Here is a 17402-nt window from a genome sequence, read left to right as displayed (position 1 = left end):
TCTAGGTGTGTAGGGTTTTTCCTTGCTGTCATTGGGACCTTAGAAGGCATTAGAAGGCAAGCCTTCCTTTTCAACCTCTGAGAAAGGTGCTTCAATACCACCTCTGAGGGTTCCTTGTGGTATTTGAATCTGTACTAGTTGGAACATCCTGGTAGTTGCTCATTTGGAGCTTCAGATATTATCTGGTCACCCACCCTTTGGTAAGAAGACATACCCAGTTCTAATCTTGGCCTTTATGGTGGCTGTAGGGGCACTGAGTGCAACCTCTTCCTCTGAGGGGTTTAACTGCCTGTGTTTAAGGACAGCTCTGACATGGGGTAGCTGCGACCTACCTCATACTAGCGGGAAAAGAGGTGTGCGAGATAGCTGAGAGAGGCTTCGCTGGGGGCCTTTTACCCCATTGCTCAGCAGCTGCTTTTAAGCTCAAGCCCTCTGCGTTGTCCCTGTCTGAGCTACGTCGCACCGTGCCTGGCCATGTGCTTCGCTGACCTGGCCTGACTTGACTTCCTGACTTTCTTTGGCTCTGCTTTGTCAGGAGGTTGTGCCTGCTGATCTGGGCTCCTGGCCAACCCCACTTACCATCACCAGCCTGCCCAGTGCGCTTTGCCCAAGGACTATGGGACCGGGCCTCGACTGGGGAGGTTGCCGCCTGCTTGCCTCCCTGTTCCCTTTTGATACCCTTCCTTTGTGGAGCATCTCACTCTTGCTGTTCCCTAACAGTGACTGCAGAACCCTACTGAGTATTTACTATTAGTGGTAAAATGACTGAAATATGTGCCCTCAGTCTAGTCTCAGCTGGACTTTCTAGGCTTTGCTCTTATACAGTACTCCAACTGTTGCTGGGTGATTTGTGGGGGAAGTGTGCTCTGTAATACTACTCTCTGTGAACAACTGGGAGATGCTGCCCTCAAGCTTCTTTTTGAATCTCTTTTTTTGTATCATTGTAGACTGTAGGATGAGAAGTTGAGACCTAGAAGTTGTGAAGTAGTATCCATTTTGGGTGTTCACTTATACAATGCACGATCCATGTGAGGTTTTTCCTCTATGTTCCTGTCAGTCCATACCTTAAAACAGCTTAGTATCAATCCAGTTCTTAATAGGAATGAGAAGGGTGAATATTTCAAGAATTTATGATGAAACTTCTTTATACTATATAACTGGGAATATAATACTACCATATAATAGGGTAGTGTTAAGATTTCACTGTAAGGTTTTTTCACCAGATTAGTCTCCAGCTTCTCACTGAGCAAGATAGCAAGCAACTTACACATCCCTTTCCTTGAACCAACAGAAGGGAAGTTAGATTTAGTGATATAATTATCCAGGTGATGCAGGGTTATGGCTTCCCATGCTTTACTGCGAAAGGCACCAAGTTGCTGGAGAGCATTGGTGATGGGCCAGATGGGGTCCCCATTTCATTCTTTCCAAGAGACTTATGTCAGCCATACTACAGTATCAGCTGGAATATATATTTTGGGTTTTTTAGTGAACTAAAAAGAGAGTGGGACTAAGCCTCTGATACATTTGTGCAGAGGACAAGAAGTCAAGCTTTTTCTCAATTTAGGGATTATCTAACTGGTTTTTAATTTACATGTTCTGCAAGATGCATTGTTCAGATCTAGCGTTGAGTATTGCAACCTGTTCTGATGTCACTTACCTTCTGCAGCATCTTTTTAGTATTCAAAGCTTGGAAATGTGTGACTGCAGCCTATGTGCACATGCATTTGACCATTATTTGGGCAGCAGATTTTAAAGTAGCTCTGACAGTATGTATAGTTGATCTTTCTAAACCTTCAACATTCTCAGCATGATCTTCAGCATAGGTAATTTCTCTTCAGTTGGGGCAAGTGGCATGTATATGGAACAGCTGTTGAAAAAAATAGAAGTATTTTCCTGATAGCTATTTCTTTAAGAGCCAGTAAGTATGCATATTTATGACTCATTCACTTTAGCAGGTTTTAAGAGTTTTAGGATGACTGGATTTTTTTTTATTATTTTATTTTAAATGGATGAAACAGACCTGCCCCTTGTCCCCTTGCATGGAACCTGACAACCAGGTCAGGCAGTTCCAATAGACACTTAAACCTTTAAAAAAAAAAAAACAAACCATCCCAAAAAACCCCCCTGAAGCTGTATAGACAGGGTTCTGGCGAGCTCAGGGTGGATTGGATGGAGATGACTCCTAAACTACACTGCTGCTATTGAATATTTCTCCCCTTCAGTAAATTCATAGTTTCTGAACAAGTCCAGTTTTATCAGCAGCAAATAGCATGAGTGTGTGTGGATGTGCATACACACATTCCTGTTTGTATTTGATCCTAAAACAGCAATATTTACATCACTGGGTAGATTAAGAAATTTTGCTATCTCTTGTTTTCTATGGTGTTAGAAGGGGAGGGAAACCTTTTTTGTGTTTTTATTTAGTATATCTGTATTGATGTTAAACTCTTCTATCTTTTTCATGTCAAATCTTTTACTTGTCAATTTTTCAGGGTTTTTTTCAGACAACTGTGTGGGCTTCCTCTTGAGAGGAGATTTTTCAAAAACGTTTTGAAAGTTCCAATAAATTGTGTGAATTCATTCTGTCATTGGCTATTTGCTTGCATGATAAAACTGTTGCAGCCAATTAGAAATGAATGATTATTTATTGTGAGTGAAGGTGATTTATGTACTTTTTTTTTTCAGAAACAAGTGATTCTGGAATATATGTAAGATGATTTTCCATTAATTCAGAATTTGAGCCTACTGTTGAGCTTCACATGTCTCCGTTTGTCTTGTTTTCAGTAATGGCTTTTCTCAACTCACGGAACATTTTTTGAGTTCAATAATTTTGTCAATTATGTCAAACAGAACTCCCATTTTAAAATTGCTTGTATTGTTTTGAATACCTGAATAGCTACAGTGAGTAGGCATATTAAAAAGCAACTTAGAATTGGCTGTTATACAAATGTGTAATTTTTTAATCCTTTTTTTTTTTAAAGTCACTGAAAAGTATCACTGAAAAAACAGAACTGTTCTGGCATGCAACAGTATGCTTTGTGCTGCTGTGAAACTGCATGGTACTTCAATTTCAGTAGTTAAGTTGTTTGCATTTCTTTATTATTTGGGTGCAAGTACTTATCTCTTTATGTGATTTCTTCTTGTTTGCAGGAGTCTTGTTTGCTTTGAAAGTTCTTAACAACCATTACAATCCAGGAAGAGTCAGCAGTGTCCTTGGATTACAGATACCCAGTAAATATGCTTGTTGGGTAGAGCTGGTGGCTATTCATTTAATCTCCCCAGGGTAAGTGCATTTAATATTTCAAAGTTACGAGAAGAGATTTGGGCTACCTGAAGTGGTTTGAAATATATTATGAAGTATGTGTAGCATTAACTGGTATCCAAATGGATTTGTTCATTTGCTCCTGCCTCTGTGAGAATAGTGCCTTTCTCTTCTTTGGCAGTTGATTTCTGGAGCTCTAGTTGCTAATCAGTAATGTTCTTGTATAGTATTTTATAACTGTCAATCATATTGGAGAATGTATGTGAAGTACAGACACCAAACTTACAAACTACCAAATCACAGTTTATTTACAATTTCACACTTCTCAGATTTTTAAAAAAAGAGAGGGGAGCAGTACTGACATACTAATGAGATACTATGATATCACAGATAGAACATCTCCTAGACCAGAATGAGAATTCAAATATTATTTGTGCTAAGCAATGGTTTTATTGCATTATGACTTACTGCCTGATTGACTGCAGCAAGGAATCCTAGGTTAAAAGGTAGAAGAACTGTAGTGCTCTGTCCCAAATGCAATTTTAAGTGTGAGCTGAGAGGTCACTTTCATGGCATTACTACAAGTATAAAACCAAAGTTTTCAGTGCATTAAAAACATTCTTCTGAAAAATATAAACTGCCATGCTAGCTGAACATAGTTTTATTTGGTGATCTGTTTAATACTACTGTTTATTTTATTATTAAAGAATAATGAAAGAGTATTATGTCTTAAGTAAAACCATGAACATATCATACTGTATCTGGTGGAGGAAAAGCATGAGTTTAGCGGTTGGGTGCTGTTATTTTTCAGTTGCATTACTGGAGAAATGTCTTTGGGGTAGGAAGTGTATAGAATGTCCAGAAATAATGTCAAAAGCCTTTCATAATTTTATGGAAGCTTAGATTGCTGCCTGGTCTAAAGAATGTCTACATCGTTACATGCAATCTTGATAGTTAGGACAATTTCACAGCACTTAAATGATAATGGGGGCCATAGAAAACAAGTAGTAATCTCTGGAAATTCATGTCCCAGAACACATGTTTAATTAGTAACTGCCAACTACCTTGAAATGAACTATAACAATTGTAGCTCTCAAAGCATTGCTCTTACATGCTCATCTTTGTGTTCAGGGCATGTTGTAATATTTGAAGTGTCTGATTAAATGGTGTCCCTTTGTAGATAAAGTTGCAGAATTTAGTTTTGAATAGATAAGAGGTCAGTAATTGGGGCAGAATTCTGTCCAGTCAGAAAGACATGCAATAAATTTGGACCTGCCATCGTGGCATGATTTATCAGGATCACCTGAGAATCCATAACCAATGAAGGATTCAAAAGTAATATTGATGCTATTGAAAACTTTGATTTGTGTGCTAGAAGAGGATTTAGGGTTTTACTGGCATCTGTTAATTGTTTTCTTTTTCATTAATGCTGCTGTTATGGGGAAATTTTAAAAGATATGTAATATCCTTCTAAGCTTTGCCTTCTGTAAAGTAAGGATATTGAGATGTAGGCTTTGTAGCAATCATTGGGATTATTTCTTTGGTGGAAGAAGAGGCATGTGAAAAGTTACCTTATGTTTAATCTCTATGCATCTTCCAGAATTGGGCATGTGGTATCTTAAGTCATCTATCCCTTTTTGTGTGGAGGTTCTTTATCTATACTTGCTTTTGAAGGAAAAGCTTATCTTTCAGGTTGTTTCTGAACTAACTCAAATATTTACCAGATTGACAAAGATGACACTTTGGGGTTGGAAGCTGGACATTACAGGTTTTTTTCAAACTTTTTCAGAAATTTGAGAGTAACAAAGGATGAAAATAATGGGAGAGTAGAAAGTTGGGGGTGAGGAAGAGTAGAGGATGTTATTTTTTTCGTCGTTCAGAAGTGTTGAGGCTGGATATTGTGACTGTCCAGAATTGCTCTTTTTGCAGTTTGTCAGAAATAGTGAGACTTGCTGTTCTGGAATTCAGAGGATCTCAAAGATGTCTAACATTTCTGTAGCTCACTGCATCTCTGAAAATTGACTTGGGCATTTCTCTAGGCCTCCTTTTGACCTGTGTTTTGGTAGGTTTTATAGTTACTGACTTTCAGGTGTCTGATAACATTTTCCAGATCTGTGGATGATGCAATCCATGAAATGTATAATTCTGACTTGAGTTTTTTCTATTTTCTAAATTAATTCTTCGAAACAAACTTAAGACTAGTTTTTCTTCATAACTTTCTGTATTGATAAGTGTTGATCTGAGCCAGTTCTGTTGACCATTTTTGTGGCAACTTAAGATGCTTGTTAGCATTCTTCATCTTAAAAAAATAGAGAAGATTTTGCAAACTGAGAACTATTCCACACAAGAACAAGAGCACAGCAACAGATCTACATTTGGCAATAGAGATGCAGATCATTGTCATAAACATTCATAGCTGGCAATTGAAAATGTTGTACAGTTGTAATGTGTAATGAATCAACAGTGACAATTAGTTGTTGCTTCATTTCACCTGGGTTCAAGGATCCATGGGAAATCAAAATCTCAAAGCAGATCACTGTCAAAACAGGCAAACATAATAGGAATATGGAGCTTTTCATAAAAAAAGCAAACAAACAAAAAACCCCCAACACCCCCCCCCAAATAAAAAACAAACCCCACAAAAAAAAATTTATATATATTTGAAAATATAAGAACATATTTTGACAGATCTCGTCTTAAATTTTGATTATTTTGCCCTGTACCCTTCTCAGTCTCAATCCTGGTACATTGTCTGGTGTGAATATAAATATTTTGCATAACTCTAATAAACTTAACCTCATGAGATTTTCTGTATGTTTCGTTTTTCATCTGCTTTTTTAATTTCTCCCTTGTTTAATGCTTAGGGATATCACTGAGTCATCACTAGTCATCAGTCAGATTTACTGTTGAACTGTTTATTATGCTGTTTATTGACGAGAACTGTTCCTCGGGAACAAAAGGGCTAAGAACAACCAATCAACCACAAAAAAACCCCAGGTTTGACAGGAATGGCATTACGTGATGACAACCATTTTATAGCCTTTCATTCTTTTTTCAACCCTGGCTTTTGCTTTTCTGTGCTGTTTTCCCAACATGTTACAAAATTACTAACAAGTTTCCCATTTCCATTTAAAGAAGCAATGGCATTTTCCTGTATAGGGCTGTGTAAAACAAATTGACTTTTACTTATGCAATCATTTAATTTGGTTTAATTTGCATGCAGGTAGGTTGTTTAGCACTGGTAAATTGACTACATAGCCTACTTCCTAAGTAAGATTAAACTTTGTAGCAAAGTGTTTAAATTGTCATGTGCAGGTGACTCTGTGCTTGTGTTAATTTGGAAATAAACTATGTATAAATACATGGATTTGATTCCCATGGCCTCAAAAAATTGTTTTTAAAAAATGAAGTTGGTCCAGATTCTTGTAGTATGTCACTTTGATATTATTCCTTTGTTTGCTTGTTTAGTGAATGCATGCCTCCTAGCCTAGCCTTGGTATAGCAGATGCATGGAAATAAGATCTTTTCACGAAAGACTTACAGCAGTGGCTTAAGCTAAAGACATACTTTTGTTGCTAAATAAGCGGCTTTGTCCTGTGGGAGAATTGCATGTATAAATAATAATGCCTACCAGACCGGGGTTTGCTGTTAGGAAGAAGTTATGGAAGTTAAGTGATAGGTATAGACTTTCTTGCTCTGTTTGCATTTGTTGAGTCAGTTGGCTGACACCACAGAATTGAAACAATGCAGGATAAATTCACCAACACTGAGGAATTGATTTGAATTCATTGTAAGGATACTGGAACAATACTAATGTAAAAATTAATACTGAGAGGCTTGTAAACATTGGGTCAGAATCTCTCTCACGTGAAAAGCAAATGTAGTCCAAGTGGTTTTCCCTCTAATGATATCAGTTTTCATGGAAATTACACAGCCAAATGAAAAAGTATAATTAATTCTGTTTAGAAGATTTTTTCTGAAGTAATGTGCACATCAGCTTGATGGCAAATGTCTTCAGGAATCAGTATTTAGACATATTGCATAATTATCCTTAGTATGAAGTGAATGGTTGACATAAGTAAGATCTCTGGGGATATCTATGTTTTTAAACAAAAAGTTAAATGAGACATCATTTGAATTTCTTGGTACCAGGGAGAACATTATATGATATTGATAAAGCTCATTGACATTTAGAGAAAAAACATGCAATTTAAAAAGTCAAGAAAACTGGTTTTATTCCCATTCAAAGTTCAGCTTGTTTTATAGAAACTGAAAATTGTACTGTGAAAAAAAAATTATGTCAATTTTTTGTAATTAACCACCAGGAATAAAGGCAGTAGTTTATCATGTTGCAATCATGAGAATGTTTCTTTGTTAGTCTAACTGAAAAATAGCAGTAAATTTTTACCTAGTCAAATATACATTCCAGTCAAGACATTTCTTTTCTTATGAATAGTGTAAAAAGCCTATTTTGGAATTGGTTGATAGTGGAGGTTGCTTTATCGCTGATACTGTAAGAGTTCTTAATTATACCCAGGCTTATTTACTATATATAAAAAGCAGAAAATAGGAGTAACCTCAGTTTTCTGGATTAGACAAGAAAGAAGAGTGGAATTTATAATAAAAGAGAAAGGAGCCTTGGTAATATGTGCTTGGACAAGACTTCTTCACACAATTTATTGTGCTTTTTGTAAACTGTTTATTAATTTCTTTTCAGCCAAAATCCCTGATATTTAGTTCTAAATTTTGCATATAATCCTGCCTTGTGAAAACATTTGTAGTTTTGCCATTAACTTTGTTTCTGTAGGTAACACTTGGCCTTTTAGGCAAGAAATCTATTATACAAATTTTTTAAAAAGGCAATCTACTGAAAATTAAAATTCACTGTAAAATGTAGTAAAATTGCAACAAGAGTGACATTGAAGTATTATTCAGGCTTAGTTGTTCAAATATATTGAAGTTCATTGGAAATGTGAGTATCCACTTTGGACTAAGGCATGTGAATAGGAGAACATCAATTGCATGTGTAAAACAGTTATTTTATGTAATTTAGTTAAATTGAATGATTCCAGTCTACTTTTTTATAAAATAAGAAAGATTACAGAGGATCTGAGTGAATCTGATCTCAGAACAAATGCTCTGAGTGATAACATCAGGACAAACATATATGTTTGTATATAAACATATATGTGTGTGTATATAATTTATACTTATCAATATTTAGTCTAATGCACTTTTAAAGATCATCACTATAATAAACTCTGATTGCTCTTTGCAGAGTCTTAGTAGCCCTGTCATTTTGCCTTGCGAAGCAGAGGCAAGCATGGGAGAGAATGGGCCCTGAACCCAGCAGGATCTGGGAGGTCTCTGCCTCATTTGATTGGAGACCCCCCAGTTTCTCCAGGCAGTCTGTTCCACTACTGAAATGTTTTTAAATCTCTTGCTGTGACTTACGTCCATTACTCCTTACACTATGGATAGAAAATGTGGAGAGTGTATTCATTCCTGTTTGTGACAATCTTTTCCATATTTTAAGACTATTGTATCTGACAGAATTCTTCAGTAGACTTAAGTGATTGTGATTCCTTCAGTCTTTTCTCAGAAGTTGTTTTGTGGACTCTGAGTTTTTTTGTTGCTCTTCTTTTTGTGCAGTATGCAAAAAGTAGGCTCAGTTCTCCAGCTGAAACCAATGCTGAGTAGAGTGGAAGGCTACTTCATTTTACTTCCAGATAGTGCTGCTGTTTACATATTTCCAGTAAAATACTTGTCTTTTCTGTGGTGGTGTGACATGTTGATCTGTGCTTTATTGTGTAATTCACCGTGTGCTCTAGGTTCTATCCTGAAGCTCTCCTACTAGCCAGTCACTTCTAGCCTGTTTGTATAGTTGATGATTTCTGTGATATGTTCAGAACTCCATATTTGTCTTATAGAATTGCACCCTGTTTTTTCCAAACCACTACTTCATTTTGTCAAGGTTGCTTTGAATTGTAATGACATCTCCAGTGACCCTTACAGCTTCTCTTAGCTTGTCATTTGTAACTAGTATTTGGAATAGACTTGTGGAAATCCACTTGATTCATAGCCTAAGTTTGATAATGAGTCACTGGTAAGTATTAAGTCAGGCTTACCACTTATGGATCTGCTTAGTGTAGTTTTAGAGTTTAAGGTTTTTCAGTTGTCTTTATGACAAATGCTGAGAGACAGTGCTGGATTCTTACAGCATGTGTGACACCTGCTAATTCTCCCTTTCCATGACGCTTGTTGCCCTGTCAAAGGAGGAATTTTGGTTGATTTGACATGATTTGTTCTTGACAAATGTGTTTTCTGGTGTTCTTACCTTGGTTGTATGCATAATTTATGTGTCCTAGTAATTGTTGAACAAATGGTTTTACCTGAGAGCAGAAGATAGTGATTAGTCTGTAGTCCTTCGACTACAGTCCTCCTTCTTCTCTATTTGTCTCCCCTCCCTTCTTTTCCCTGCTTAAGAATGGGTATAGAAATACCCTTACAGTCCTCTGGAACCTTACCCATCCTCAAAACAGCTGGAAAAAGGCACAAGTTAACTACTTCAGAATTTTGCTGCATAGTTTGTTGTTTTTTTTAAAATTTGTTTTGACAACATTAAAAGTTTTTATTAAAACTGCTCTTTTTGTTTTGTAAAATTGCACATTATCTGTATGTTTTGGTTGTTATGTTTGGAAAATATCTATAAAGATGTTTTCCATAATATAAATGATAACAAGCATTAGCAAAAAAAAGATATTAAGTTATCATTTGAGTAAATTACAGTGTAACATGTTCTAAAATGAAGTGGTGTTTGCTTAACTTGGCTGTAACATTAAGCATTTTGTTAATGTAAGGGAAGCTGTCTTTCTGTACTCTACAGAATTGCTTTTCCTTAGCAATTACAAGTAGCAAGGTGATAGTGTTGATCACACTCAAATTCATTTTGTGAGAGTGTATGGTGAAAATTTGATGTGATTTATCAAATGTACTCATTTTCTGCATGTCAGTGATAGTATATATGTGTGACTGTGTATCTGATATTGTTTTTCATTAGAAAACACTGTTTAAATGTTTTCATTATAAGTTTCTACTCCTTGAATTAAATTTATAATTAAACAGTCAATAATGTTTAGGCATCTAGTATACTAACCTATTCAATAGACATGAAGTGGAAATTATCCCTCTATAGACTTCTTGAAGTTGAAGGTTTTTGATTATTCGTATTGTGTAAATATACAGATTTACTGTATGGCAAGCAAAGACCTTGATTCTGGGTTTTGTGGAACAGTGTTGTGCTCAGATAAATCAAGATGAGCATAAAATTTGTTTAAAACACTGCCAGGAATATAGGTGAATCACTCATGTTGGTGATTTCTCAAGTAAGGCATCTTGAAGTATTTAATGTTTTCTGTGTACAGACCTTTTCCAAGTCAGGCATGTATTTGTCACAAATTTGGAAAATCTGTTCCAGAAAAATCTGTTTGGAAAATTAGTTCCTTATAGATACTTTATTTTGGTAACTACCTCTTGCCTATAAATTTTCACATCAGTATTTATGTGGTACTCTTAGAAATTGTTGGTTACTTATGGGGGAGAACTGCAGCTCTGCATAGCAGAATACAAGTTTGTGGTTAAGTAGGTGGCAAGAGACTGAATTTACATTTGGTATTTATCTCCCTCTAGTGACACATGCATTTTTTTGTATGCTTTTACCAGTGATGCGTGGAAGTTTTATTGTCATGAGTGCATACGCTATCATCTGTGTAACTCTTTCAGATTTCTGACCAGAATATAAAAAGCATAATGTTTAAATCTATTTTTATATTAAACAGAGCTTTCATTTCTCCTTTATAAAGGCAAGAAAGCTCATATTACTTGAATCTTTGGACGACCAGTATAAACCCAGTGAACTGAGTTATTTATAATTGCATATAGTAGGAAATCTTAATGTTTAGTGTATTGACTTCTCTAACTTCATAATAGAGGTGAACAATTTACAAATGGTGTTTAAACTCAACAGATTTTACTCTTAATTAACGTTTAAACCTGATTAAACACCAAAGTGTTTAACTTAACTTGAATGCTGAAAATTGTTTTTTGAATTTAGAGAGTACCCCATAGTCATGGCAATACTTGGAGCAAATCTCCTTATTTATTGTAAACATATGCTTCCATGTTGATTTCTCAAAAGACTCTAAAGCCTTTTCATTCTATATGCAAATGGGCAATGATATTTTTTAAAAAAAATTGTTGGTATGTATAGAAAATAATTTGGATCTCAGCATTTCGCTTGTTCTTTAAATTTTGAAGGCACTTTATTACAAAGATTACAATGGATCTGCATTCATGCTTATTTCGGACTAATTGTAGGATTGTGTTGATAGTGCAGTAGAAAGTACTGTAGGCTTTCACCTGAAACTGTAAATGGTTCTAGTAGATCCTACTTAGACATTTCACCATAGTTCTGTGGATTTAATTTTTTATAGATTAAAACTAGTTTCCCACCTCAGTAAGTTTTTAAACACTTTTAGGGAAATTGTATTCTGTCCTTTAGATAAGCAATTCAAAAGATCTCTCCAATTATTTTCCAGCTTCTTCAGGATATTTGTTTGATACTTTTCTGTAACTGTATATACCTACCAATTTTAAGGTAGTTATGAAGAAAGAAACTTGGTACTATGTCCTTGCAGGCAAGTAATTTCTCTATGCTTGGTCTCACTTGGGGACTTTCTCGGTTATAAATTCTGCACTTCCCCTTCTGGACCCTTACAAAAAGAGTCTTCTGTCACTCACAAGGTTTTCCTTTTTTTGTAGGACTTCTTTTGCTGGGCATCTGGCAGGGATTCTTGTTGGATTGATGTATACTATGGGACCTCTGAAAAAGATCATGAAAGCCTGTGCAGGTATTTAATTTTGTTCAATTTATGGAATTTGCATAAGAGATGCTTTTATTTTTAAAATTCAGTAAGTCTTGCATATAGAAATTCAAGCCATTCCAGCAAGTTTTTAGGCAATTAAAGATATGCCGATTATTAAAGTGAATGCAGAAGAAAAAACACAACTTTTTTTCTTAAATATGGATGATAAGAACCAGTATATGCATCTTTCAGATATTTTTACTTAGAGGCATAACTTTTACCCTTCTTTTTAAATGTTTATTTAGAGTAAAATGTTTCACACAGGATGTCAATGAAAATGTTACTTAAATGAAGTGTGGTAAAGCCATAAAAATATGCCAGAATACAGTATGTTTCCATGTTGATTTCTACTACTTCTGTCCATTCTAGTGGAAGTCCCTACAGTTTGAAAAAGGTTGTGGGATGCTTGAGAAATTGTTACTGGAGTTCTCAAGCTCTCCAATGTGTTACTACAGTTTTTCATATTATAGTAATACTTATTTTTAAAAAAGATTGTATCCTTAGACATCTTTAGTCTAACAATTGTTTTAAATACAGTCCTGCAAACTTTCATATGAACACTCCCATAAATTCAGTGTTCTAATTGGAAGTCTAAGCCCTGTCACAACAGCTGTGCTGGGGTTGGTTGTCAGAATATTTGGGTTTTATGTCTGATTACTTAGTAGGTTGAATACTTTATTAATGACTGTGCCATCAGGTTGACCATGGATATGGTGTTTGTATAGTGGGAAATTTGTTCACATGTGTATGCTTTTCACAGGAGGTTTTATTGCAGTTTGGTGATACAGTCTGTAAGTCATTGTTGTGGTTTAAACCCAGCCAGCAACTAAGCACCATGCAGCTGCTCACTCACTCCCCCTGCCACCCAATAGGATGGGGGAGAAAATAGGGAAAACAAGTAAAACTCATGGGTTGAGATAAGAACGGTTTAATAGAACAGAAAAGAAGAAACTAATAATGATAATGGTGTCATTCTATTAGTGTTAACAGTAATAATAAAAGGATTGGAATGTACAAATGATGCGCAGTACAATTGCTCACCGCCCGCTGACTGACACCCAGCTAGTCCCTGAGCAGCAATCCCCCTGCCCTCACACCCCCCAGTTCCTGTGCTAGATGGGACGTCCCATGGTATGGAATACCCTGTTGGCCACTTTGGGTCAGGTGCCCTGGCTGTGTCCTGTGCCAACTTCTTGTGCCCCTCCAGCTTTCTGGCTGGCTGGGCATGAGAAGCTGAAAAATCGTTGACTTTAGACTAAACACTACTTAGTAACAACTGAAAACATCAATGTTATCAACATTCTTCCCATACTGAACTCAAAACATAGCACTGTACCAGCTACTAGGAAGACAGTTAACTCTATCCCAGCTGAAACCAGGACAGTCATGAATGTTTAGCAGTTTTTAAGTGGGAAAAAGAGACCAAAGTACCAGATTTCTTACCCCACTGGAGTGAACAGACATAGTCACATTAGTTAAATGTTAATATTGCATGTTTCTGTGGCATGGGAGGGCTATCTGATGACTATTAGAACAGTCAAGCATTGGATCATGCTGCCTAGGGAGATTTCAGCAGTCTCCATCCTTGGATGTTTTCAAGACTTGACCAAGGTAAAGACCTGACTGAGTAATCTGGTCTGATCTCATAGCTAACCCTGATCTGAGTGGGAGTTGGGCTAGGGACCTTCTGAGGTCCCTTCCAAACTGAATTATTCTAGGATTTTCTGATAAAACCAATGGCACTGTTAGTAAAACCTCCTGTGGAGATCTTGTTGCTGTGTGACTAAGACCTGGAGGAAGGAGTGTTCCAGTACACAGGTCATCTTTTTCTCCTATGTAGCAGAGCAGAAACAGTGAACTGTTATTCCAGTCCTCAGTTTTCTGTGCATTAACCTATTTTTACCAATGTCCAGTCTTAGTGCAGAAATTATTCGTTATATGTCCTGGAGAACATTTGTTAGGTTGGTTTGCGTTTTTCAAGTTTACATGGATATGTTGCTTAAACATGGCACACTACTATAAAATCTGGAACAACATACAAGCTTGCCAATACTATATTTTCTCACTGATGCCAGAAAAATTCAGACATACGCATGGTTTCATATTTGTATCTTATGAAACAGACTCTGAAAGAAGTACTTTAAATTTGATTTTTGTATTCTATAAAGACCATGTGATTATTTTATTCTAATAGTACGCATGTTATTCTTATTTAGGTGGCATTTCTTCATTCACTGACCCTGCCAGACCAAGGGACTCCTATTCAGGTAGGTACTCTCACCCACTTACCTAAAAACTTAATCCAGCTTTAAAAATAATTTTTGCTAATGAAAGAAAACCTATAGAGGAGCTAGTTAAATGGAAACATACATAATATACAAGATATTCTGCATATATGTATAGTTGCTAAACTTGCATTAATTCTCTGGCCATGTCTCACCTCTGTTTTAGGGAACTGTGTGGATGTATTTTGTACAACAAGCTTTAAACCTCAAATTAATGTCATGACTTCATAAAATGCTACCCTGGGGAAATATCCCTTTTGCAGAAGGTGTTTTGGGGGAAAATTGTGTCTACTGAAAGCAGCCCTTTGAACCTTGGTAAATCTACCCTGATCTGGCAAATTTATCTGTTCCATTCTGGGATGGTTTTTTTTCCCCCGTCCGACAAGGAACTTCTTCCTTTGAATGCTTTTTTTAAATCTTGATTTAAATTACATGCAAAAAGCCCACTCCTCACCAGAATAAATTTAGGCTATCTTCACAGTATATAGATGGATAGTTGGAATACTAGCACACTTTAAATGTAGCACGTTTGATTCACTTGTGCAGAACACTGAGTCATTATATGTGGAGTGTATAGAAATAATAGATGGAGGCCTTGTCTGGGAGTGACAGAATAGGAGCCAGCTGTGAGAAGAGCTGTGTGTTGGATCAGAGCTAAGGGATGTATAGCCTAGTGTATCTTCTCCTGCAGTGATTTATACTCTTTCCTAGACATCTGATGTAAGAACAGGATAAATATATAGTGATAACTCCCTCAAATATCTGCCAGTGTGCAGGGGCTTTTGACTTAAAGATGTTCTCATCAGAAAGTTTTATGGGGGAATTTTGTCTTTAATAGCCCGTGATAGATTCTTCTTCCATGAATTTGTCAAAAGCTCTTTGAATTGGCGTGAACTCTTTTAACACCTACAACATCATAGAAGAATTATTTCACAGTTTACTTCCTGGTGTAGAATCTGTCATTTTTGTTTGTTTTGAACCTGCTAGCTGCTAATTTCATTTGATGCACGCTAATTCTTCTCTGGGAAGGGAAACTAAATCTTCATCCTTCACATACTTTCTTCATATTCTTTATGGTTTTATAGACTTTAGTCCTGTACTCACCATAGTCATCTTTTTTCTCTGGTTGAAAAGTTGCAGTCTATATGGTTACTTATATGAAAACTATTTCATACATTTGATCATTCTTACTGCTCCCTGATGTTTAGTGATGCAGGGTTTTTAATTTTTTAAGTGAGACGTGCTTACTCTGAGCCACAGTGAGCCAAGGTTAGTGCTGCTTTTATCCTCCATGATGAATTCTGTCTTCCATGATCTACCTCCAATTTTATTATTACATTTAGTAATTCCCACAAGTGAGATTATAGGCCCTTGAATATTTTTGAAGCATTTGTTTTGTAATTCCTAACCAAAAGATCTTAACCTACTTTCCTTACCAACAGCAACAAGGATAGTTGTAACTTAAAGGTATATTTACCCAGGATTTCCATTATTCCAGTTCTCAAGTAAAAAACCACTTGATCTGAAGGCCAGTAAAGAAATAGAACAAAATTAATATTGTGAAATGGAGTAAGATGTCAACATAGACTGTGTAGTGAGCATGAGCTACCTGTTTCTGTGATTGGCAGTCTCAGCCCCATTAAAAATATTCACCTAGCTACAGGTACTGTTCAGTCCATCAGGGCCTGGGTATGCTGCTCCAGTGCGGGCTTCCCACAGGGTCACAGCCTCCTTCGGGCATCCCCCTGCTCCACTGTGGACCTCCCTGGGCTGCAGGGGGACAGCCTGCCTCACCATGGTCTTCACCATGGGCTGCAGGGGAATCTCTGCTCCGGTGCCTGGAGCATCTCCTCCCCCTCCTTCTTCACTGACCTGGGGGTCTGCAGGGCTGTTTCTCTCACATGTTCTCACTCCTCTCTCCGGCTGCAGTTTCTGTTGTGCAGGTTTCCCCGCTGCTGCCCCCACCTTCTTAAATCTGTTATCCCAGAGGCACTACCACTATTGCTGATGGGCTTGGCCTTGGCCAGCAGCGGGTCTGTCTTGGAGCCGGCTGGCATTCGCTCTGTCAGACATAGGGGAAGCTTCCAGCAGCTTCTCCCAGAAGCCACCCCTGCTACCAAAACCTTGCCACGCGAACCCAGTACGCTTGGGCAGTTCCTGAAGTAGCCATGCTGTTGCTTTGAGTTGTTGTGGACAAATGGGAGATAAAGGAGAGGGTTAACCTGAATTATCCTGTCTTCCAAGCTTGGCTTTAGTTGTAACTACTTTTTTTAAATTTTTTTGTACCAAATTAATTTCTCTAAAATGACTTACAACTGCAATTTAAAAAAAATGTATATTTGTTATGTTCACTCCCTGTGTATATACTTTGTCTTTCATCCTATTTGCAGAAGTCTTTATGGAAGATTTAACCTTTTGCTTGGTGTATGATATATGTAATAAATTTGGCCATCTGTGAATTAAGAAAACTCTAGTGTCATGGGCTAATGATGCATATCTTGATTAATTTTTCATTTTCTGGTATTGCTGATTTATTACTATCTGCCTTTAAATACCAATTTAAATAGAAAAATAGATGAAGTTATGATCAGAACAGATTTTATGAAACAGTACAAGGAAACAGCTTTAGAAGAAAAAAATTATTTTAAGTGTAATTTTAACACATTTGTTATTTAGTAACTGAATTAGGTTTCCTCTAAATGCAGTTCATGAATAAAGTATTAGGACATTTATTTTGATTAATAGGAACACCTTGAATGTGTCAATGTTACCAAACTGTTTCTCGTTGTAAAATAAAAGATTATGGCTTTCTGAGCACTTTTAACTTGATGACAGTGTAAAACATCAAACATACAAAAATATACAGTAATAGAACAAACTTAAAATATAAAATCCTTTTTCTTTCATCAGATAATTTCATGCTTTTAGTAC

The 17402-nt window shown here is 36.5% G+C and overlaps 1 protein-coding gene across 6 annotated transcripts in view; it reads left to right on the top strand.

The window, feature by feature from the left end:
* RHBDD1 (rhomboid domain containing 1) overlaps nt 1–17402 on the top strand; it is a 61158-nt gene that overhangs the window by 10250 nt on the left and 33506 nt on the right. For all 6 annotated transcript variants that reach the window (XM_075031833.1, XM_075031832.1, XM_075031836.1 and 3 more), the window contains exons 3-5: nt 3151–3283; nt 12083–12171; nt 14403–14453. In XM_075031833.1, coding sequence (XP_074887934.1) covers nt 3151–3283; nt 12083–12171; nt 14403–14453 — 273 coding nt within the window. The remainder of the gene's footprint in view (nt 1–3150; nt 3284–12082; nt 12172–14402; nt 14454–17402) is intronic.

Source organism: Buteo buteo, chromosome 7, assembly GCF_964188355.1.
Source record: "Buteo buteo chromosome 7, bButBut1.hap1.1, whole genome shotgun sequence".
In the NCBI taxonomy this organism is placed as follows: Eukaryota; Metazoa; Chordata; class Aves; order Accipitriformes; family Accipitridae; genus Buteo; species Buteo buteo.
This window is presented reverse-complemented; position numbering and strand designations above follow the sequence as displayed.